A 22,048-nucleotide genomic window follows, 5' to 3' on the forward strand; every position below is an offset into this window, starting at 1 on the left:
ATTATAGGAATCCAATTGTCGTCGTTTTTACCCATACGGTAAATCCGTACATATGCCCTAACCGAAGCAAGCAAACACAAAAGTTCCGTCACTACCTAGCCGAGCCCAACGGCTGGCACGTTACAATGGGAGAATGGACAGACTTCAGCTGACAATGGTTTGAGGCGAGGACGATATGGGGGGTTTCCATCGTACTGGATCAGTTGGCTGACGGGCTTCCAATGTGTGCACCCCCTACCCCTGCCCAGACGAAAGCTCTGGTCTTCCATTGGCGAGCTGTGGCAGTTGGTGGCAGTTCGGTGGCAGCGATGTCCAAGGCCGCCTCCCGCAGGTTCGGACCACTAGGAGCGCCCAGATATGACCTGCCTAATACGGCTGGTCAGCACGTGAGACAGCTACCTACTGTAACCAGGTCCTGGCAGAGGAAGAGCCCAGCCTACAGTAGTGGTAACCTCAAGCTCTCCCTCGTTTCGATCTGACTCCCTCCAGATTTAGTTTCTTCATTTCCCCCACCTACAGTATGTAGCTCCAAGCCGGCACAGCGACTCGACGAGTCTGGGCCGCCTTCCAAGCATGCATGCAAGCAGGTACTAGATGCCCGTTCACGGCCGGCGCCCGAGATCCTTTCACCAACTTGGCCCAATCTGGCCTTATCTCCGGATTTCCCGCGATAGCGTCAAATGATTTCCCCAGCTAGTGTAATCCCCCATAGAGTAGCATCGCTGTCACACCAGGCCGGAGCCCAATCCGATGCTGATGGCTTGAACTCAAAATTGCTTACTACTACTGTACTATACTGTATGTTTATCTACAGTATCTATGTGATTGTAGCGAAGCATTGAGTAGCGTAAGATGGGCATCCCTGGTTCCCCAGAAAGCTTACACCCACAAACTCCGCGCGCGATGTATTACACAGGGAGTTTCACGAGCCCGCATTTGCAACTAGAACACCGTTGAGGCCCATGTGACTAGGTAAGTTCGACCACGGTGGTCGTGATTTCTTGACTAATTGCATATGTAAGTACTTAGTTGAAAGGGGCGCTAGACACTCGCAAGTATTTGACAACAAGCTCGAATGGGAGCAATATCATTAATTCCTCTTGTGTTCGATGTCAGCATGCTTCAATGCCGGCGGCACGATTGTGTCGTTAACGGGAAACTTCTAAGAAAACCTTTATGTCCATATTCTCAAAATCAAACACTGAGTCGTTATGTGTTTCGTTCTGCTAAGTGACCCTCCGGTTGAAACTCGTCGCTATCTTGGCCCTTGATCTCCGCATACTCCTTTTCCGGCGAGGAACGCACCCGCAGCCCAGCAAAAGCCCCCAACCCAGCCGCGAAGAGGAGCCCCGCGCAAAAGAAGAAAACCACATGCCGGTGGTCACCCACTATGTCTTTTCGTCAGTAAGTTCTTATACCACACGCGCAAACGGGTAGTTAGTTCCTCACCTTGACCCCCGTTCGTGGTGATGAGCGCAAGGGCGACAGACACGAACAGCGGGATGTTCATGAACCCGTACACGCTGGCCCTGCGCGCGTCGCTGACGACCTGACTGCGCTGGTAGCCCATGCTGGGCACGTAGAGCCCGTTGCAGGCCTCGAGCAGGAGGAAGGCGCAGAGCAGCGGGGCCTCGCGGTGGCCCAGGAAGGCGGCGGCCAGGAAGCCCAGTCCGCCGAGAAGGAGGGCGGTTGTCAGCAGGCCGACCGGGAGGTGTTTCTTAATAAGAGCGTCACTCTCGTCCGACGGGGATCGCCCGTGTCGGGTCATGAGGATGTCGAACAGGAGCGCACCTAGGACCATGATGGCCATGAAGGAGGCGAAGATGACGCCGAAGGGCAGTTGGTGGTTAGGGGCTGCGTCTGGGTCGGTGCTATGGTCGTGGGCATCCTGCAGTGCGCCGGGCCAGTAGTACATGAACAGAAAGATGGTGCCCTCAAAGCAACAGGAGACCAAGCTCAGAACCCATACTCGGACGTTTTTCAGGGAATCAAGAAGTCTGCCGCCCAGCGACTCCGTACTCTCGTCGTCAACTTGTTGTAGCGATCGGCCACTTGAAGATTCTCCTCGGTTCTCTGTCCAGGTCCGCAGTATTATAACCGCCGCTGTAGAATCTAAGATCTGTGAGTAGTGTTGTTAGTTGTAGTCTTCTCAGCACATTCCCCTACGGACACTTCATGATGGGTCGAAACCATATAAAGGTAAGCATGTAGTTACGCACCAGAGCCAATATAAACAGATGCGTCTTGGAGCCGAGCGCGAGCACGACGCAATGCGCCACGAGCCCGGCCAAAATCGCCGTAATGCAGTTGTACGTCGTCATGACACCATACATAGCACTCAGCGGCAGCCTACCGTTGCACTGCCCCTGCCCAAGACCCCGCGCGTTGTACTCGGCGACCATCCAGCTCTCGAACACGGACCAGAGCAGCGTGGTGCCGACGCCCGCCAGGACCCTTCCCACTACGATGACCTCGAGCATGCTGGACAGGACCGACAGCGAAGCCAGCGAATGGATCGCGCAATAGGCCAGGCAGGCGGTTCGCCTACCGATCCTGTCAGCGAAATACCCCGTCAGCGGGGCCGACACGGCGGCTGAGATGTAGGCCGCCATGTACAGCAGCGCCACGGTCCTGTCGGGGTAGTTCTTCTCGTCTTTCAACAGGGTATACATATAAGGGCCCTAAGTCCCATGAATATTGTGTATCAGTCTCCGATCTGTCACGCCAGGGTTCGTTCTTACCTGAAGCCATTCCGACCCCATGACGAGCAGGTAAACACGCAAAAACAGCCATCGAAACCTGTTCGCTTCGTCAACATCCTGTCGATCGACCTCCTCCTCTCCCTCCTCGTGACCCTTTTTCGGGTTCGCGGCCGCCGCAGCGGTGGATGCAGAGAATCGTCCGAATGCGTGAATAGCAATGTTGCGCCCCAACACCAAAGTCACGCACGGCACCAGGATCAGGAGCGATGCCCAGTATATGTCGAGAAACCACATCGTGACGATGGTGCCTTGCTATGGTGATACCGCCCGCAAGGCAGACAAGGCATAATGAGAAGAACAGGAACGCCGATCTCATGTGTTTGGGCATGGGGTTTTGAGTGCTTTGAAATGTGCAGGTGAGACATCCCTTGGAAGCCCCCATTCCAGCCACCACTGTCCCTAGCTAGATATTCGTAAGGAAATATCCAATGAAAGTCGACAGCCAATCTGAATGTGTCTCAATCTCAAGGGCTTCCGCGAGTAGCATTCCAAAATACACGGCCCATTTCGTATCTCTTGTCACCGTATTGCAGTCCAACCTTTGGGATGTTAGACAAGAATCGCCTCGACTAGCTAGAGATAAACAGCCCAATGGCTCTGTATCGATGACTATCAGCTGTCACTTCCTGTTCGTATCCTCTATATATCCTGCTGGACACTGTACACTGGTCGTAGGCGCTCAGCTAACATTTTTGCAGACTGTAAAAGGGGTAATAGTAAAGAGGGGCTTCGACCTCTTAGCACTCACGGTGATGGGCCAGGAATCTAGCAGGCAGACAGAATTCAACATGCAAACCCTTCAGTTTTCACAAATGACTTTTGATTATTCCCCTCAATGATACGTCAAGTGCTGCTCTGTTCCAATCTCGAACAGAAGTAGCAAGCTGGCCATGCTCGTTGGGAGACTAGATATCGCGGCTTATGCCCATACGGTACCAAGCAATGCTGATGCTACCAAAAACGCCTGTTACTTTCCGTGAAATTAACGACAATGGCAGGCAAACTGCAGTAACCCCACCCATTCATTCCAGCTCTGGCCCAAAGGGCTATTAGCAAATCAACCCTCCTCAGCATCCATATCGTCCCGTCTTCTCTTGCCGGAACTGCCCTTCTTGAAGCGACCGCCTTTGAGGCCTCGGCCTTTCTTGTCGCGGCTCTCGTGGATATCCTTCATCTCCGTCCGTGCCTCACGAGCTGCCTCGTCAACGCGAGGCTTGAACAGCATGACTTCCTCCTTGTTCGAGTCATACTCCTCGTACCTGGGCAAGTGGTCAGTAACAATTTAGTCCTACGTGCGAAGTAGTTCGTTTAGCTTACTTCTGACCCAGGGCAGCCTCGATGCGCAACCAGATTTCGAGGTCGTATTGCGTGACGAAGGAAATAGCATGACCTGCTCTTCCAGCTCTAGCCGTACGTCCTACTCTGTGGACGTAGGACTTGGAATCCGTGGGGAGATCATAGTTTACTGAGTAGATGTTAGCCAGTAGGTAGGTATTTGGGATGAGCAATCAATCATCCCATAGGCAGGGTTCAGGAGTCTGAAAGACACCGCGCCTGGCTTCAACTTTTCGAAGAGAAGGATGAGAAGTGTGTACTTACTGACGACGTCCACACTCGGGATATCAAGACCACGGGCAGCAACATCGGTTGCTACCAGAATATCCCGTGACTTGGCCTTGAACTTGTTCAGGGCTCCAAGACGAGCGGTTTGGCCCAACTGTCCATGCAAGGGAATCGCACCGAACCCCAGGTTTCGTAGCAAAATAGACAGGCGTTGACATTCATTAACAGTGCGAGTGAAAATGATGCCGGATTTGCCGTTGAACTCATGGGCGAGGAAGATCAGATATGTATCCCTATCCACCCAAGGTTAGCATCACCGGTATGCAAATATACACCAGCATAGAAATATTCTTTTTCCGTTCGAACATATGATAATGTTGACATACAGACGAAGGGGTGAACTTACTTGTACTTGTGAGGCATGAACATATAATGAGTCTTCAAGGTGGAGACAGTTTGGTACTTGTTAGTTGTGACACTGACCCTTACGGGGTCCCGCAGACTGGCTCTCTGAAGGGACTCGACTTTAGACGACATGGTGGCAGAGAAAAGGAAGGTGCGTCGCTCCCTAGGTACGAATTTGAGGATCTTCTCAATGATCGGGCCGAAGTCCATATCTAGAAGACGATCTGCTTCGTCCATGACCAAGTACTTCAAGGCCTTCAGACTAAAGCCCTTGGTCTTCTCGAGATGATCAAGAAGGCGACCAGGGGTAGCGACGATGATGTGCGGCTTGCGAGAAAGCGCAATGCTTTGAGGCACCATATCAAGACCACCGACAATGACAGCGCATCGCAAGGAGATTAAGGAGCCAAGAGCTTCAAAACTTGCGCCAATCTGGGCTGCAAGCTCACGGGTAGGGGCGATGACCAGGCCGAACAGAGGCTGCGGCTTATCGAGCAGCGCCTGTAAGATGGGCAAGGCAAAGGCAGCCGTTTTACCACTTCCTGTCTCGGCCAGGCCAATGACGTCGCGACTCTGGAGAGCAATAGGGATGGACTTCTGCTGGATCGGTGTGGGATTTGTGTAGCCCAACTTCTCACAAGCTTCACAAAGCGAGTCGACAATTCCAAGCTCTTTGAATGACTTGTCTGCTACATCTTCTTCTTCCTCGGCATCACCATCACTAGCTTCGGATTCGTCGCTATTCGCACCAGATTCCTCGGCTTGGGCCTCATCATTGACTTCGTCCTCGTCGAGGAGGGTGCCGGAGTCTAGAGGGGACTCCCCTTCGCTCGAATCGCTCTCGTCATCATTGACCTGTTTCGCGACAGCCTTCTTCTTGTCGCTTTTGATGTCGACCTTGGCGCGAGGGGCCTTCGCATCGTGCAACAGCTTGCGCCGCTTGCCAGTCACTGAAGACATGTTGTGGAAGCTGCGACGATTGTGTTTCTCTAGAATAGAAGGTCTGGCTCGTTGAGTCAATCGGTGGTGTGTCGGTGGAAGTCGTCAACTTTTGTAGCAGGAGGGCGAGCTGCAATTTTTGATAACCTGAGCAGGTTTCGATGTGATTCATAGGAAGTCAAGCCGCCCAAACTTTGATGTCGGCTCGCATCCACGAAAAGGCCCACCCAACTTTTTAGCGGGCCTTATCTAAACTTACAGGTCCCTGGGACCCTGTTGCGAAGAAAACCCGTCACTCAACCCAACTGATATGTTGTGGTATTTTCAGCAAATGGTAGGCGAATCAAGTCACTCAATAAAGAATAGTACCTTTGAATTTAAAGTACTGCACGCAGAGAGTGAAGTTCAATGTTTCAATGTTCGGTCCATCATGTCCTGACGGGTTGTTGTTGTGACATCTTGTAAGTCTTATCTGATGTTCCCGATTATCGATAGCCGACGATAAGAAATTTTAGGCGGGACTCTGAACTTTTTCTTGGGTGAACTTGCAGCTTGGTAGAAGGAACATCATAGTACGCAAAATCTGGGGGTCAGTAGCAACACCCATTCAACTCTCGCTCAACCAGCTGCACCCAAACTTTCACCCAAGATCCTCAATTGGTTCAGTCCACCACTTTGGGCTTTTGTCGAGTTTCTTTAATACCATTATAAACCATGGCGAAACGTCGGACAAAGAGGCGCACCCACGTCGGCGCCGCCAACCCCGAGTCGACCGCCGCCTCGACTGGCCATGCCTCCGCCAAGGACCCCAAGAGCATGGTCATTCGGATAGGCGCTGGTGAAGTTGGATCAAATATCAGTCAATTGGCCAAGGATGTGCGCCAGGTCATGGAGCCCGGTACCGCAAGTCGATTGAAGGAGCGCCGCGCGAATCGTCTCCGAGACTATGTCACCATGACCGGCCCGCTGGGCGTCACGCACCTGCTCCTGTTCTCCAAGTCGGATTCCGGCAACACAAACCTCCGTGTAGCTCTCGCGCCCCGAGGCCCTACGCTGCACTTCCGCGTCGACAAATACTCCCTCTGCAAGGATGTGCGGCGCGCCCAGCGACACCCGCGCGGCGGCGGCAAGGAGTACCTCACACCCCCTTTGCTCGTCATGAACAACTTCTCTACCCCCAACTCCGACGCCAAGTCAAAGGTCCCTCGCCATCTCGAGACTCTCACGACCACCGTCTTCCAGTCCCTCTTCCCTCCCATCAACCCCCAGAAGACGCCGCTTCGCTCTATTAAGCGGGTGCTTCTGCTAAATCGAGAGCCCGCCAAGGATGGAGAGGACGGCAGCTTCATCATCAACTTCCGACACTACGCTATCACAACCAAGGCGGTCGGTGTCTCCAAGCCCCTTCGGCGATTGGATGCGGCCGAAAAGCTGCTTAATAAGAAGGCGAGGAAAGGTGGTGTGCCGAATTTGGGCAAGTTGGAAGATATCTCTGACTACATGGTTGGCGGCGAGAACGGAGATGGTTACATGACGGACGCAACGAGTGGCAGTGAAATGGACACGGATGCCGAAGTGGAGGTTCTCGACAATGCCCCCAAGAAGGTTCTGTCCCAGAAGGCCCGCGCCGCTCTCGAGGCCAGTGCCAAGGCCGACGAAGCAGATGACCGGGTGGAGCGCAGAGCGGTGAAAATGGTCGAACTGGGCCCGCGCATGAAACTGCGCCTGGTCAAGGTCGAGGAGGGTCTTTCCGGCGGCAACGTCATGTGGCACGAACACATCCACAAGTCCAAAGACGAGATCAAGGAGCTCGAGAAGCGCTGGGAACAGAGGCGGACAGAGAAGGAGAAGCGCCGCAAGGAGCAAAAGGCTAATGTCGAGAAGAAGAAGAAGGAGCGTGCTGCCAATGGCGGCGCCAAGAAGGACGGCGACGACGATGACGAGATGGATCTGGACGGCAACAACAGTGATCTGTTTGATGACATGATGGACGACGACGACGACTACGACAGCGAGGGTCTGGCGGGCGCCGCCGACGAAGCTGCCAAGGAGGATGAGTGGGAGGAGGACGAGGAAGAGGACGACGAATAGAAGACTCGCCCCTTCAGGCTTAAAACAGTTGTTGCCATTGATGCATTGGTTCTGGCGTTTGTTATTCTAGTGTGGATCATAAAGGTTGTTGTGCTAGGCTATATGACTATACCCTTCCTTTTCATGCTACAGAAACCCCTGCTGTGATAAAAGTATCCATTCTATAAAACTCTATACGTTTTGAGTAGCGACGAGCCTAGACATGTCTGTTCAACCCCCTTTATTTAGTGTTGGTGGCGATGCAGCCCGTGGTGGTTATAGAAGACAGCAGTTTCAAGGACCTTTCAGGTGCATGCAATTAACAATGTGATCTATACTGTTAATGTAGTAACAAATCTTTGTTCGTCGCATGCAACATGTGGTGTGAACTTCAAAGTATACCTTTCATATATACCAGTCTTATCTTATTATATTTATGCTCAACCTAAGTCTTTTATCGTATTACACTCTACCAAGAAGGCCAAGTCAGTATAACGAACCGTTCTGTTAGGCTATGATGCTTTTCTTGAGTTGCTGTTGATTTGACTACTATCCCATTTGCTAAACTACCTACATAATCCCACCCGGAGTGCCAGCCGGTGAAAGCTGGGCCATACAGACACGGGAGGGACGGACCTCCAAATGGTCGCCGCGCCGTTCTGGTGATGATCAATAGGCCATGATCAATGGGTCAGGAACATGCTCCGTAGGTGGGGCTGATGGTCACTTCTGGCCGGCTTTCCACTCAACTACATACTTTCCAAATGATCGGCTTGCACTTGGATAGAGGTCGCAATGTAGGCCGCAGCGAATCCATCAATGGGGGCTCCATGGCCAACCAGAAGCCGCTTGATAGCTTTCGCTCCGCAAGTGAAAGTGTACCTACTTACGCACGTAAAATAATCGTCAGTATGTATGGAGCTTAGCGCGGGGGAAAGCGAGGTGACAATGCTATGTGTATGGCTGATCCCACGAAGGTTTTTTCTCCCAAGGAGGCATGGATGCCCAATGGAAGTCATGTCCATTCTGGTATAATAGATGGGTTCGGAACCTCGCAGTATCATGAGACATCTTACACAAATCGTTCCATAGCCCGTCCCTGTTGGACCTCGTACCAAGAATGGCAACTTCTAAGAGCTGACAACGCCACAAATTCAAAAGACGGTTCCTGTGCATTTGGCCCCTTCAATGAGCTTTGATGGCTATGAAGTTACTTCTATATTCTTCAGAGATACGAAACCCGTACATGTCATTTCAATAACCAAGAGATCTCAACCAAGCATGCTCAACAAGACGACAACCGAAAACATTATCAACGTACGAGGCAGACGCATCGAGCTGCCTCTATGAAGAGTCCATCTGGCTCAATGGGCTCAATCTTCCTCGTCGCCGTTGGCAGCAACCTCCTTGACGTCGTCAGCCCCCTCAGTAACGACTGGAGCGGCGCCGACCTTGACAGCTTTGGCGGGCTCTTCGGCGGCGGCGGCAGTATCCTCATTGTCGTCTTCCTCCTCGGCATCGGCCTCTTCCTCTTCCTCGAGGGCGTTCTCCTCAGGCTCAAGCCCGCCTTGCTCGTCGACATTTTCGTCATCCTCGTCGGGCTCTTCCTCATCGCCGTCGTCCACTACGGGGACAGGCTCGGTAGAATCCGGTGCGGTTTTCTGTTTCTTAGCCGGGCGTGCTGGTTGAGCTAGTGGTACGGATGCGTTATCAGACTTGTTCCTCAACGTTCTCCAAGGCGCGCATGGTAGCTTGCGACGCTACTCTCTACGGGCTGCGCCATCTGGAAGGGGAAGGGCGCATCACGAGGCGGGGCGACTCACGCTTTACACCATTATCCTCGCCTTCGGGTTCGCCGTCTTCCTCTTCGACCTCCTCCTCCTCCTCGTCATCATCATCGTCGACTTCTTCGTCCTCATCTCCCTCAGAGATATATCTGATTATGGTGTTAGCACCGTCATGCTTCACATCACGCATCGGTCTTTGAGAGCTATAATAGAGGCGAAGTGCCTGGGGCCACATGGACAGCGCCATGGCAATGCGCTCAGTCTAGGCGCATCCAGCGTGATGGCGCATAGCTTGCGATACACGCCGGCTGGGAGACTATAGCTCGCGAACTGGGCCCCAAGAGTGCGCAGATGACGCGCCGACGGTGTTACTTACTCCTCTTCTTCTTCGCTTTCGTCGCTGGGAAGAGCAACGAGCTCTTCTTCCTCAGTCTTGCGCTTGCGGGACATGGTTGGCTGCCAGTGGATAGGTAGATAATGGGTAGGTTCGGCAGCAGGGAGGAGAAGTCCCGGTAAGTCAATGGCAAGTGAAAAGTATAAGAGTCCACAGATCAAGCAAGATGAAAGAGAGGAGGGAAGGGAATGGATAAAAGGAGAAAAAGAAGCTGGGGGTGGTGGGAAAGGAAAGCGCTGGGCGCGGCTCCCCAGGGTCGGTCGAGACAGACAGGAGAGGGAACGCGCAGGGAAAGGTGGGAGACAGAGGCTCGTAAGCTGGGGGAGCTCGGGGAGCTGGGAGCTGGCTGGACAGCTAGGGGAGGTCGGACTTGGGGGGATGGGGATTGAGGAGGAGGAGGAGGAGGAGGAAGAGGAGGGGGAGCTTGCTAGTTGGCTTTGCTTGCCGGCTTGCCAGCCCATCCCATTGCGCATGCGCAAGTGTGCTGCTGCTGCTGCTGCTGCTGCTCGCCCATCCCAAGGTGCTTGTTGCTTGCTCAACCTCTCATCTTTCCTCCGTGTGGTAAAGCTACAATACCTATCTGTCTACTACCTACCAACGTGCATGTACTGACGAGTACATCTGTAAGTATGTACCGCCGCGAGGACTACAGTACGCGCTTTCTGCACATGGGGAAGATGGTGGCAGAGAGCATAACTCTGTCATTGTGGATCACGTTTGAGAGAGCCACAAAGTCACTCGATGTCACTTAAAGTTAGCAGTCAAACGAAGAGGGAAGACTGCAGCTGGGGGGATCGGAGAGGGGAAGGGAAGCATACAGAAGACAGAGGGAGAATGAGAGCTGGCTGCGTTGCAAAATGATGACATTGGGGGACTTGGGATGCTGTAATGGTGTGTACGCGGGCCACATTCTGCCCATAGCCCGATGCTAGACACGGGAGCTGTCGATTGGCCCCTGGCAAAACATGGGAGACAGCAGCTTAAACGGCCGCTGGTTGGCTGGGCGGGCTGGCAACTGGCTCTCTTCCCCAAGAAAGAGGAAGGAGAGCAGACAGGCAAGGGGAGCTTTGACCTCTCCACACACTCACTCCCGTCAGTACTCCCGTCTCCCTCCTGTACTGTATGTACCTGTAGGCTGTCTGTCCTCTTCTGCGTGTGTGCAGTATGTAGGAGCTTAACCCCTGTCATGCGTCACGTACCTACTGACAGTACATACTGTACTTGGCTCCTTGGTGCGCCATTGCGCAGCCAGAACCGGTTGAGGAACAGCATGGCCGCATGGCTGCATGGGCCAGCGATCAATGGACCAACATGCGCTTCGTACCTGACGCATCCAGGTACGAGTGGTGTAGATCACGTGCAAATCCCCAATATTTGCCGGACGTATGGTCCGAGTGTCTGTCGGTACAAAGTAAACTTCAATCAGGACAGTATCGCAAGACAAATTTGAAACACTCCAGTCGATGACGTTTGGCGGCAAAGCAAGCAAACGACATGAAGGCGTGTGCTGCATACAACATCACCGCATCGGGTTGGATCTGGCATGCACACCAATTCTGCAAAAAGACATCCTGCTTTCCCCGCCCCGCCGGCCTGACTTGTCATTTTCCTGTCCTCCCTTTTGCTTCGGAAGATGGGGTTGGCAGGTAGGGCAGGTTGTGGCAGGTTAGAACCGAGGCCGACATAAGTGCACGTCAAACGGAAAGCCTTCTTCTTCATGTGCGTTTGCCATGGACTAATCCGGTGCCCATATATTGGCATATTTATTTCATCCAGACGGCAAATAGTCCAATGCGAAATTGATAAACGTTGGCTGGGGAGAACTATCCAAAGCTTGCTTTCCCAATGTGTAATAGACCGATAGACTGGCAAACGCGACAACACAGATACAATTCCTGCTTCTGTAAAGTATAGTCATGTTGATCTCGCAAGGTGTCATGAATACACGAAGAAAGCGAGGCTGTGAGGACTATTTCACTAGGACGATTGAGCCGAATTTACGGAGCGATACCTTCGTGTCAATCGCCTTGTTGAGGGTCACGGCCAACGGAATCTCCAGTCATTTCAGGGAACCCCAATATGCCCATTGATGGACGATAGAGTTATGGATTGTTTCTACTACCATCTCGGCTCGGCCGATGGGCAGAGATATATATATCCTATGGCGGATACGTAGGTTAGCAAGGAAAACATCACTGCCCCAACCCAAAGGGGAAAAACGGGGTGAGGCGGATGAACCAAACTTGTGTATAGTGTGGCTTCACCTCAGCATTGGTGAAAGGGCTGAACGTGTGTTGATACGCCACCCACATTTTCATCATAGGCGCAAGGCTGTACAACCTCACTACCCGCCATAGCCGTGCAGGATGACCAGCCTCCTCAGCCATCGGCCGCGGTAGCAAAGGCCTAACCGGAGAGGCAGTAACCGGAGGGGGGCGACAGCATGGCGATGGAGAATAGGCCTCCTCTGATGGGTACTCCAAGGCTTTATATCGTGCGAGGTTGTGTGAGCGCCCCTTTTGCCCGACATCCATCCGTTCAGGAGATGGATGGATGTGTTTCAGTCCTGTCGAGTAGGGAGAGAACACGACGCAGGATCTGTGTCGGAATGATTTGCTCCTTCTCCGAGAAGGGCTGGTAAGCGGAAATTAGTGATATTGCTTAAAAGCAAAGGAATCACAAACAATATTGAAGCCAACTTCGTTTTTGCCAGGCAAGGCCCCATTGGCAGATTGGTCTCCCGCTCCATTGGGTTCGTCGAGCTCGCTTCGAACCGGGGCGAGCTGCGCTGTCTCCCCCCCCCCGATGCGCTAGGGAGAGCCGGAAGCCCCTAACTGAATGGGGCCTGCACCACCAGTAGCCTGAACACACCCCAGCAGGGACCGCTTTTACAGGGGGGCGGGCCGCTGTCACAACCACCACCCACCAAAAAAGAAGCAGCCAAAGCCATGTTGACTTCACGTGGAAAAGGTCAATGCTATTGCAATCCCGGGCCGCGAAGCTTCAGATCTCTACGTCGGCTTGCAAGCAATTTTCCCATGAAATGAACCACCAGCAGGTCGTCAATGAAGATGGGCAGAAGGGATGAGATGCAGTTCCTTCAAATCCCGTCCAAAACTATATCCGCCTGACATCATTGAGCAAGGGCGCGCACGCAAGGGGGGATGAAGAAGCTGTCAAGATTCAATCCAATTTGATCCTCGGCTTCCTCGTGCCTTCTTTTTCCTTTCCTCTTTTGTTTTGTCCGGAAGGGTCTGAACCAATGGGAAAGCAGAGAGCTTTTTTTAGGTGGATGGCTTCTTTTTTTTTGTTTTGGTTTTCCCCTGTCGCCCATGTACTGGCCCATGCTGTTATCCCAGCAAATTTCATACGTTCCCTACGACGGATCCAGCGCTAATTCAACCATTTTTCCTCTCAGCTTCATTTCAATCTCCCAGAGTCCCAGCCAGTCGCAACAAACGAGGTCATGACGCGTGCCGAACCCACCAAACTTAAACATTTGATTTCTAGTAATGAATTCTCATCAAGATGTATCCATACGGCCAATATCCCATCCGGATCGCGGCTGCAGTCGTTTGCCTGTAGTCTGAGCGAGATCCGGTTTGATTGATTGGATACCAACTCTATTTCTGCTGGGTTCTGCTTAACTCGTATAAAATGCTGTCTGGATCAGACCAATAGGTGGCCAGATAGCATATGGATGGATTAAAAGAAAAATATGAAGACCTCGTGATGGATCTGAAATTATCAACCCGTCGAGATCCAGCGTGAATTGTCTAAGTTCTATCTGTGCAGTGCAGGGAATAGCTCGATCCCAATAGATGAATAGGTTCGAATAGTGACCAGCCATATGCGGGACATGCAGCCGCACTGTAATATATGTGATATCATTTTTCGCATCTTGCCCGTTTGGCCGTGGGTGCGACCTCATGCAGGTACTGTCACTATCAGAGACAAGCTATGGAGGTTCGTCACCAGGAGCAGCAACGTGCTGTCACGGTGGCCGGCTTTAGCGAACCTTCGAAGGCCCCGACGCGAGGAGCTATGGATGGAAGATCATCAAGGCGCCCTTGCATGAGGCATCACGGGGGCTCGCGCGCTTCATACATATGAAGGCGGATAGCGAGGGATTGACATCATTCTGTAGATTGATTCAATGCATGTATCGAGCTGGTGCAGATTTGGGTCCCCTTTCCAGACTACCGTTGCCGAGTCGAGGAGCACAGGCGACTGCGTTTGACATGTCACGTCAATATCATACCAGAACGCCTGGCTCCGACACCGAGATCTATCCCATACTTACCAGGACTCGGCGCCCACTGGACGGCGAGAACTATACAAAAGACTCGAAAAAGGAACGTCAGCTAGATCCATCGCGATTCGAAGTCCCCTCCCCCGTCATATTACTCGATGACAAGCCGTCTCAGCCTGTCCGATTATATTACAGTTGCAGGCTCCAGTAAGCACTACCGGACTTGCCGCCATACAGCACTGCAGCCCGAACCGTCTCATCAACCTCACCGACGATCCCAAATTCAAGCAGCCAGCAGCATTGGCCAAGTCGCAAGACCACTTTCGAGCAAATAGTATGTACGGCCGCCTAGTAAGCTATCGGCGGCACAATGCAATGCCGCTGGAATTAATCGGCTGCCATCTCTGCCTTTCCAGCCAATCTTGCGTTGTTGACGTTTCCTCCCCGCTAACGGCTCCTAAGCTCCGGTGGAATGTAGACTAAAATACCAGACTGCCGAATGTAGACATAGACTACTACCAAAGTGAGTATATCTACATATTTACCTACCTAGTCTTTAAACCGGTCGGCGGGCAGTACAGCTCTGGTACGGCTCTGTTGCAAGGAACACCCGTGTCGATGGGGGGAGGATTTGCAAGAGCTGTAATGGCCACAAAATTTCCGGCCGTTGCCGCCGACCCGCTGGGGGAACACAGCATAACACAACATGAAGGGGGCCGCTGCACTGCTGCTGCACAAGAGCTAACCGTCCGTTGTTGAAGAATCGAACTGCACATTACATACCTAGGCGAGCAATCACAAGACCCAACACCCGACATCGACCCAGGCATTCGGCTCAGGAAAGAAAAGAAAGGACCCAAACACGGACAAGCCCATTAGTGCATCAAGCATTAGATATCAAACCAGCCTAGCACGAGAATTTGCATGACTGCACAGGCAGTTAAGCATTCGTCTCGCGCATCTCCAGGTTCCTTTGGGAATAGTTGTGCAAATTGCTAGTTCCCAGTCGGGCCTAGGTCGACCAGGTCAGCAACGGGTTCCTGGATTTCATTCAACCTTGGAAGCCCGCCTAAGCAAATCCCCACAAACTGGATCGAGGTTGTAGCAGCCTACAGTTTCAATCTCCGCAGCGGTTATTACCATTGGTCGCCTCGAAAACTCTCTCCGTCCCTGGGCGTCTCTCCTCGTTCTTTCTGTTACGCCTTCTGCTAGGAGTCCTGACTGTCAGAGACAGGCATTACACTCTCTCGCTCATGTCACCCGGAGCCTTTCTTTGTTAGCCCCGGTCCGGCCTTGTCTGCTCCTCCTTAGCCTCTGGTCCTTTTCTGGGCGGGCTTATTCCATTCCTTTACTGGCCGGACTGCTCCAATAACCTTTCCTCTACACTGAAGTCAGAAATCAAGTTTTCCTCCAATACATGTACTATATCCGGCTGCGCATATACACAGGTAATCACAAACAAGAGGGGGGGAAGCGCGAGAGCGAGAGCAGACGGCCAACCCTATGTGCCACCCTTGGCCGGCACAATGGCCATGCCCGGAGACATTGGACGAAGCCCAGGGCTTCAGACGACTCCAGTCGAGGGTGACCCTGGCCAACTGAATGATGCAACTGCAACGTCTGTTCGCGGGCCCTCTGGCGTCAAACGCGAGCGGAGCAACAAGTTCAGGGAGTTTGGCCTCTATGCCTCAAAAGCCTCGTCTAGCAGCAACCCGGCATCCCCCATTCCTGCCTCATTACAAAGTCCTGCCTCATTGTCGAAAGGCCCTAGTCACTTCGCCGCCAATCACCATCACGATCGCGACCACCACCCTGCCCGCAATCACCACCACCACGATCACCACCACGACCACCACACCGACCGCATAGTAGAGTCTTTCGCAACCGTGAGGCCTTCGACATCGACTTCTCATTATCCCACGAGCCAGACTACTCATCCCCACCATCACCACCACGACGACGAATCCTCCGACGAGCGTCCGTCTTACGACTCTGGACACCAAGCTCAGCCAGATCCCTTGACTCCCCTTTCTCCACGATGGGATTCTCTGGCTCATAGCCATACCGTTCTTTACAATCAATCACCGCATACATTACCACAGTCGAAAAACACTGTGCTTACCCTCCCTCCGACTTCGCATTCGGCCTTTAACTCGCCGGGCTTGCCAACTCCGCATGAATACGACGACGAGGACGGCAATTCGCTCGCCTCAGAAACTAGGGACGAGTTTCCTCCTCTGACTCCTAGCCATCCCCCGATAATGAACTCGATGGAGAGTCGGCATGTGGGCGGGGACGTCGTGGTGGGAAACTTTTCCCGACCTCGGCGGCCGAGTGTGAAGCAGCCGTTGCCTGAACATTACCAGACCCGGCTCGTTCACACCACGTCTTCCGCAACCGATCCTACGCCTTCCGAATCGCCGACTGCGCATCATCTGCTGTGGCCACGGGAAAGGGGACACTCCAATGCCTCCAACAAGTCAACAGCGACATTTGCCTCCCTGCCTATGCGCCCATCCCCCGACCCCAACCTGCGAGAGACTGCTCGCAGCAGGAGTCGACAGGGTAACCCACTGTCACGACCACCGTTGGCATACAGTCGAACCGAGAGCAATCGCACCAGATCCAATTCCCGCGATGCTATACCTCGCATGGCTTCGATGCCCTCGGGCGAGATGAGATCTAGCTACCGCTCACAAATATCCAACTCGACCCAACAAGGGACAATGCAGACTGAGCGAAGCAGCATCGCAACCAGAAGCAGCTCCATAGCATCCATCAACGGTCCGGGAGTCCAAGAGGACTCTGATGAATTCAGTGTAACTGATATAATGGGCATGTACGAAAAAGGTTTCCGCGACTCAGTAGCTCCACCCTCGTTTTTCAGCAACCACGATGATTCGAGACCGCCAACTCGCGCGTCGGAAATGAGCAAAAGGAAGAGTGCAATGCTGGAGGCAATGACAGACACCATGCCATTGCCCCGTCCGGCCGCATTGACTGTTTCTCAAGAAGCTTTAGGTATGCATGGGATCTCCCATAGTGTCTCAGACCTGAGTAAGATGCCGTTGGATCCACCCATCCGACCGGGGACTAGTGCAGGTTCTATGCGACTCACCCGCGAGTCGTCGGCGTTTTTCCGAGACCCTGAACCTCCCAACCCCCTTCGAAAAGAAGTACAAGAACCGGAAATTTTCGAATCAGAGCAAACGGAACCTTTTGAAGTAAAAGAAGAGGAACGAAGTGGGGATAGCGGGAAGCACGACTCGGGCAAGCTCGTTGACCTAACGCCCACTGTTGATGAGAATGATGAGGATGACGAGGAGGACTTTCCCGAACGTGTCTCTCCGCCAGAACGTGTCTCTCTGCCTCCGAAACCAGTCGCCAACATGGCACCGCCTGAAGCTGATGATGAAACCCAGCGAGATCGCTACGGGTTCCGCAAATACAACCAATATGTTAGTGAAGAACAGTACGACAAGTGGAACGACGGGTACACTGAGTATATCGAGAGGAGGAGGAAGAAGTGGAACGCCTTCCTCAAGGAGAGCGGGCTTATGACGGATACTCCTAACCGTTTCCCTCAGCGCTCGACCAAAACGAAGCGATTCGTCCGTAAGGGCATCCCTCCGGAATGGAGAGGTGCAGCCTGGTTTTACTATGCCGGAGGCCCGGCTATCGTGGCTAAGCATGCGGGCGTGTACGATGGACTGTTGAAGCAAAGGGCCAAGGATGTCGACAACGAGGCCATCGAGCGCGATCTCCACCGAACGTTTCCCGACAACATCAAGTTTAGGTCAGCCCATAACTCGGCTTCGCCGAATACAGAGGCTGGAGTGGCTCGCAATCGCAATAGCCAGGCGACATTGAACACCCCGAATAGCAATTCGCCAAAGGCGGACGAGACAGAAATGATCTCTTCGCTCCGAAGGGTACTCCACGCATTCTCGATTTACAATCCTCGCATTGGTTACTGCCAGTCACTCAACTTCCTGGCTGGTCTACTGTTACTGTTTGTGGAGTCGGAAGAGCAGGCGTTCTGGTTACTAAACATCATAACCCGCGTGTACCTGCCAGGCACACACGAGATGAGTCTTGAGGGTGCCAACGTGGATCTGGCTGTGCTTATGTCCTCGCTCCGCGACTCCATGCCGGCTGTCTGGAGCAAGATTGGCGGGGAGCTGGATGGCACCGATGCAGTGGTGGTGAAACCTAAATCGCGACGACACCGGAAAGGCCCCGAGCCAACGCGCCTGCCGCCCATCACGCTATGCATGACCGCCTGGTTCATGAGCTGCTTCATCGGCACCTTGCCCATCGAGACGACCCTGCGCGTCTGGGACGTCTTCTTCTACGAGGGTTCGAAGACGCTGTTCCGTATCGCGCTGGCCATCTTCAAGATCGGCGAGTCGGAGATCAAGAGCGTGAGCGACCCGATGGAGATCTTCCAGGTAGTGCAGACGATCCCGCGGCGGCTGATCGACGCCAATGGGTTAATGGAGAGCTGCTTCAAGCGCCGGAATGGTTTTGGACACCTCAGCCAAGATACGATCGAGCAGAGGAGGCAAGAGAGGCGCGACAATGTCAAGGTCGAGAAGGAGCGGGTAGCGGCCGGGCTGGGAGAGGATACAGGGGACCTGAAGAAGAAGGGCACATTTCTCAGCACCAAGAAGTAAGGGAGCCCGCGGCTAGCAGCATAACTAAAGGGTAGCATGCATTTCCCCCGACGGACGGACCGAAACCGGCGAGATTTCACAACCCAACAACAGCAACTGAACATACATCGACTTTCATTTTCTATGTCACTCCTTCGCGACCGATACCCGCACCGCTACGCCATAACACACATACACATATGCACCAGACACATGCAACAATGTGTACATGGCTCATGAGGGAGGCCTGTGGCCGACGCCGACATGGTAGCGGAGCCAGCGCTCACATTCATCATTCGACTTGACTGCATTTGACTCCAGATTATTGGTTGTATGGCCTCCTAGGGATTGCCGAGGCCGAAGAAGAAGAGCAACCACACAAAACTACTACTACTACTATACCCATCACCCGCCTCCACCGAATCATGACGGTTTTCACGAACTTACGGCCTCGAATTTTTTTGGTAGCTGCTCTGTACTGCTGCGCTTTGTATTTTACAACATCACATCACATCACATCCAGGGAAGGGGGGCTTTTCTCATTTTTGGGGGGCATCAAGGGGAGCAGGCGGCGGTGGGCGAAGACAAAATAAAAGATGTGGTAGGGCATTCATTGCATTGCTTGCTTTGCTGGTTTGCAAACAACACTCGGTGTCCTGTGGGCTCTTTTCGTTACTTTTCTTTTCCCTTTTCATTTCATTCTTGTCCAAATCTCACTGGGAGGGTGCATATTGTAGGCATTTGTCGGCGCTGGGTGCGTTTTTTGCTTTTTATACATCTGTCTCTCTTCCGGGGAACCCCCCAACTTTTCTTCTTCATCTGTAAAGAACTACATATCTTGCGGCATTGCAGCGTGGAACCAAATCAAATGGCGAAAAGAAGCCAGGCCACCAGTACATAGAATAATTTCACTAGAGCGAAGCCATTATAGATGTCCGGGAAAAAAGGAAAGGAAAGAAGAAAATGGCAAGCAAGCCATGCAATCAAAACCAAGACATTGACTCACAAACTCTGAACACTTGTGACTTCACTAGTAGCTAATTATTGGCATACAGAAGCTGGGCACGATTATGCACTGGAAAGATGAAACCAACCGGTGACGATATTGGCATGAGCCCAACTTCACTATCGAGACTCAGTGATTTTCTTAAATCTATTTTATTCATTGATGCCATGTGATCATATCTAGCTTCATCCAACGCACTCTTCTAGTGCTCAGTAGGATGAGATCGCTCCAGGCAATTGGTGCATGTAGCCCAAGATGATGCCAGCACCTCCCCCTCTCTTAGACTTGGTAAATCGCTATCCACCCTCACGGATGGTTGTGCTCTGATCGGGTAGTATGACCCAAGTACAGCTGCACGGCAGGCGACTTCCAATGTCATATCTCGCTCAGCATCATCGAAGAGACCCCTTGCCAGTCCATCGTCCACAATAGATGAATCCTCCTTGCAGGCAACACACGCTCATCTGATCCGGCGTTGGCGACTGTGAGCCTGCCGTTTGCTCATGTTGCGGTGATGCTGTTCTAGTACAAGGTGGGCAAAGGGTCAAGGGGGGTGTAAATGTGTATGTACGTGTATAGCCAAGCTCATAAGGGAGGATCCTTCGTAACCTCCGTTTCTTTTCCCTTGTTCTTCGTCAAATACTCGCGCGGCGCGGCATCGGCACCGGCTCCTACTTGCTGCCGTCCGCGCCGGCCTTGGCGTAGCGCTGGACGTAGCTCTTGGCGTTCTTGTCGAACTCGGCGCGGTTGTTCTTGTACTCGTCGGCGATGCGGGCCTCGAGAGCGTCGTCGGGCTGGGGCTCGACGAGCAGCTGGCGCACGGCCTCGAGCACGCCCTTGATGCGGCTGGCGGGCTTCCAGTTCTCGGGCTTGAGGAGGGAGAGGCAAATGTTGCCCGCGTTGTCGTTAGTAACGTTCGGGTGGTAGATGCGCGTGTTGAAGACCACGCTCGGCGCCTTGAACGGGTACTCGGTCGGCAGCGTCAGGGTCAGCGTGTAGGCGCCGCCCTGGTAGACGGTGCCCGCGGGGCCCTGCAGCGTGATGGTCCAGACGTGGATGTTGGTCTCCGAGTAGGTGAGGGTGATGCCCTCGGGGGGCGACGACTCGCACTCTTGGAGCTCCTACATTCGGTCGCCGGGCGCCAGGACGTTAGTAGTTGGGCTTGTTTGCTTGGGACTGGGATGGAGGCCTGAAGCGATCGCGGCGAGCAGACAGGGTAGGAAGGGAAAAAGGCAGGGAAGTGAGGGTATTTACCTTTGCGATTCTCTTTGCCGACGCCATCTTGTCAACTTGTCTTGTATGGATGTTTCTTGACTGTTGATATCTGTAGTTGTGCTGGTGAGTCCAAGTTGGCAATGAGTGATCTTGGATGACGGTGGAGTAAAGATCAGAAGATTGAGGGTTCCTTGAATTGCCGTTTGTGAGGTAATGCCCAGTTTAGATATGTAGGTACCTAAAGACTTACAAGAGGTGCCCGGGAGGGTTCTAGAGCGGACAGCGTCTCTCTGCAGGCAGCCAGACTCTACCAAACAGGACAGGCAGGAGCGGGGCAATGAGCAAGCAGAGTGAGAGCTCTGACGGAAAGACAACAGCTAGAACCTAGCTTGCAAGAGCTACCCCGCTGTGGGTCGACAAGGGGGTGCCGAGGGGAACAAGGAAAATTGCCCAGTACGTCAGGCACAAGTACATCAATACGGATCGCTACAGGTACTGGGAATCGGGTTAGGCGTAGGGTGCGGGGTTAAGGTTAGGGTACCTCTCAGTGATCGGCGACGCCTGGGTGATTCGGTTTGTTACAGGGAAGGAGTCAGGTATCGTTTACCTGGAGTCTACAGGCGCTGGAAGGACCTTGGGTGAAGCAGATGGTAACATCCTTTGGGGCGCAGTCACAGTGGGAGTGAAGCTTCTTGCTTGAGGTTCAAGGCCTTATTGTGCTTTCTATATCTATCGGGTGACAAAATTGTCAATTGAATCCAGCATATGTTGTTTCTATATTGTTAGCACATGACTGTTTGATGAGCTTCAATGCAGTTCTTGTTCGAAAGGCAGGTATCTATGTTTAATGCAGTGGCCATTCTAGAATACATTGTTGAGAACTATCGCAGGTTTGCAGCGCTGAAACATGTTTTGGAAATCACCACCCTGCCAGTCAGGAACCTGGAGCAATCGGGTTGCCAGTTTGCTTTAATAACAAGACGCAGTCAAAGATCATGCT

At 52.9% G+C, this 22,048-nt stretch overlaps 6 protein-coding genes across 6 annotated transcripts; 3 read left to right on the forward strand and 3 right to left on the reverse strand.

Annotated features, from left to right (window-relative positions):
• Window positions 1-1,209: 1,209 nt before the first annotated feature.
• PG985_014425 (uncharacterized protein) lies at window positions 1,210-2,996 on the reverse strand (the record flags this gene model as incomplete). The annotated part of the gene is made up of 4 exons (XM_066834191.1): window positions 1,210-1,388; window positions 1,450-2,112; window positions 2,171-2,681; window positions 2,742-2,996. The coding sequence occupies 4 exons, from the start codon at window positions 2,994-2,996 to the stop codon at window positions 1,210-1,212; spliced, it is 1,608 nt and encodes a 535-aa protein (XP_066678931.1).
• Window positions 2,997-3,819: 823 nt separating this feature from the next.
• On the reverse strand, window positions 3,820-5,690 carry PG985_014426 (P-loop containing nucleoside triphosphate hydrolase protein; the record flags this gene model as incomplete). Its single annotated transcript, XM_066834192.1, has 4 exons — window positions 3,820-4,021; window positions 4,080-4,227; window positions 4,362-4,618; window positions 4,732-5,690. The coding sequence occupies 4 exons, from the start codon at window positions 5,688-5,690 to the stop codon at window positions 3,820-3,822; spliced, it is 1,566 nt and encodes a 521-aa protein (XP_066678932.1).
• A 693-nt stretch (window positions 5,691-6,383) lies between these two features.
• Window positions 6,384-7,760, forward strand: PG985_014427 (ribosome biogenesis protein Ssf2; the record flags this gene model as incomplete). The annotated part of the gene is made up of 1 exon (XM_066834193.1): window positions 6,384-7,760. One exon carries the CDS (start codon window positions 6,384-6,386, stop codon window positions 7,758-7,760), a length of 1,377 nt encoding a protein of 458 aa, XP_066678933.1.
• Window positions 7,761-9,106: 1,346 nt separating this feature from the next.
• PG985_014428 (uncharacterized protein) lies at window positions 9,107-9,848 on the forward strand (the record flags this gene model as incomplete). Its single annotated transcript, XM_066834194.1, has 2 exons — window positions 9,107-9,390; window positions 9,434-9,848. 2 exons carry the CDS (start codon window positions 9,107-9,109, stop codon window positions 9,846-9,848), a joined length of 699 nt encoding a protein of 232 aa, XP_066678934.1.
• A 5,850-nt stretch (window positions 9,849-15,698) lies between these two features.
• On the forward strand, window positions 15,699-18,848 carry PG985_014429 (TBC domain-containing protein; the record flags this gene model as incomplete). The annotated part of the gene is made up of 1 exon (XM_066834195.1): window positions 15,699-18,848. The coding sequence occupies one exon, from the start codon at window positions 15,699-15,701 to the stop codon at window positions 18,846-18,848; it is 3,150 nt and encodes a 1,049-aa protein (XP_066678935.1).
• A 1,656-nt stretch (window positions 18,849-20,504) lies between these two features.
• On the reverse strand, window positions 20,505-21,114 carry PG985_014430 (uncharacterized protein; the record flags this gene model as incomplete). The annotated part of the gene is made up of 2 exons (XM_066834196.1): window positions 20,505-20,954; window positions 21,088-21,114. The coding sequence occupies 2 exons, from the start codon at window positions 21,112-21,114 to the stop codon at window positions 20,505-20,507; spliced, it is 477 nt and encodes a 158-aa protein (XP_066678936.1).
• Window positions 21,115-22,048: the final 934 nt, after the last annotated feature.

The sequence above is a fragment of the Apiospora marii genome (genome assembly GCF_038362585.1).
Source record: "Apiospora marii strain CBS 49790 chromosome Unknown utg000011l_segment0_segment0, whole genome shotgun sequence".
In the NCBI taxonomy this organism is placed as follows: Eukaryota; Fungi; Ascomycota; class Sordariomycetes; order Amphisphaeriales; family Apiosporaceae; genus Apiospora; species Apiospora marii.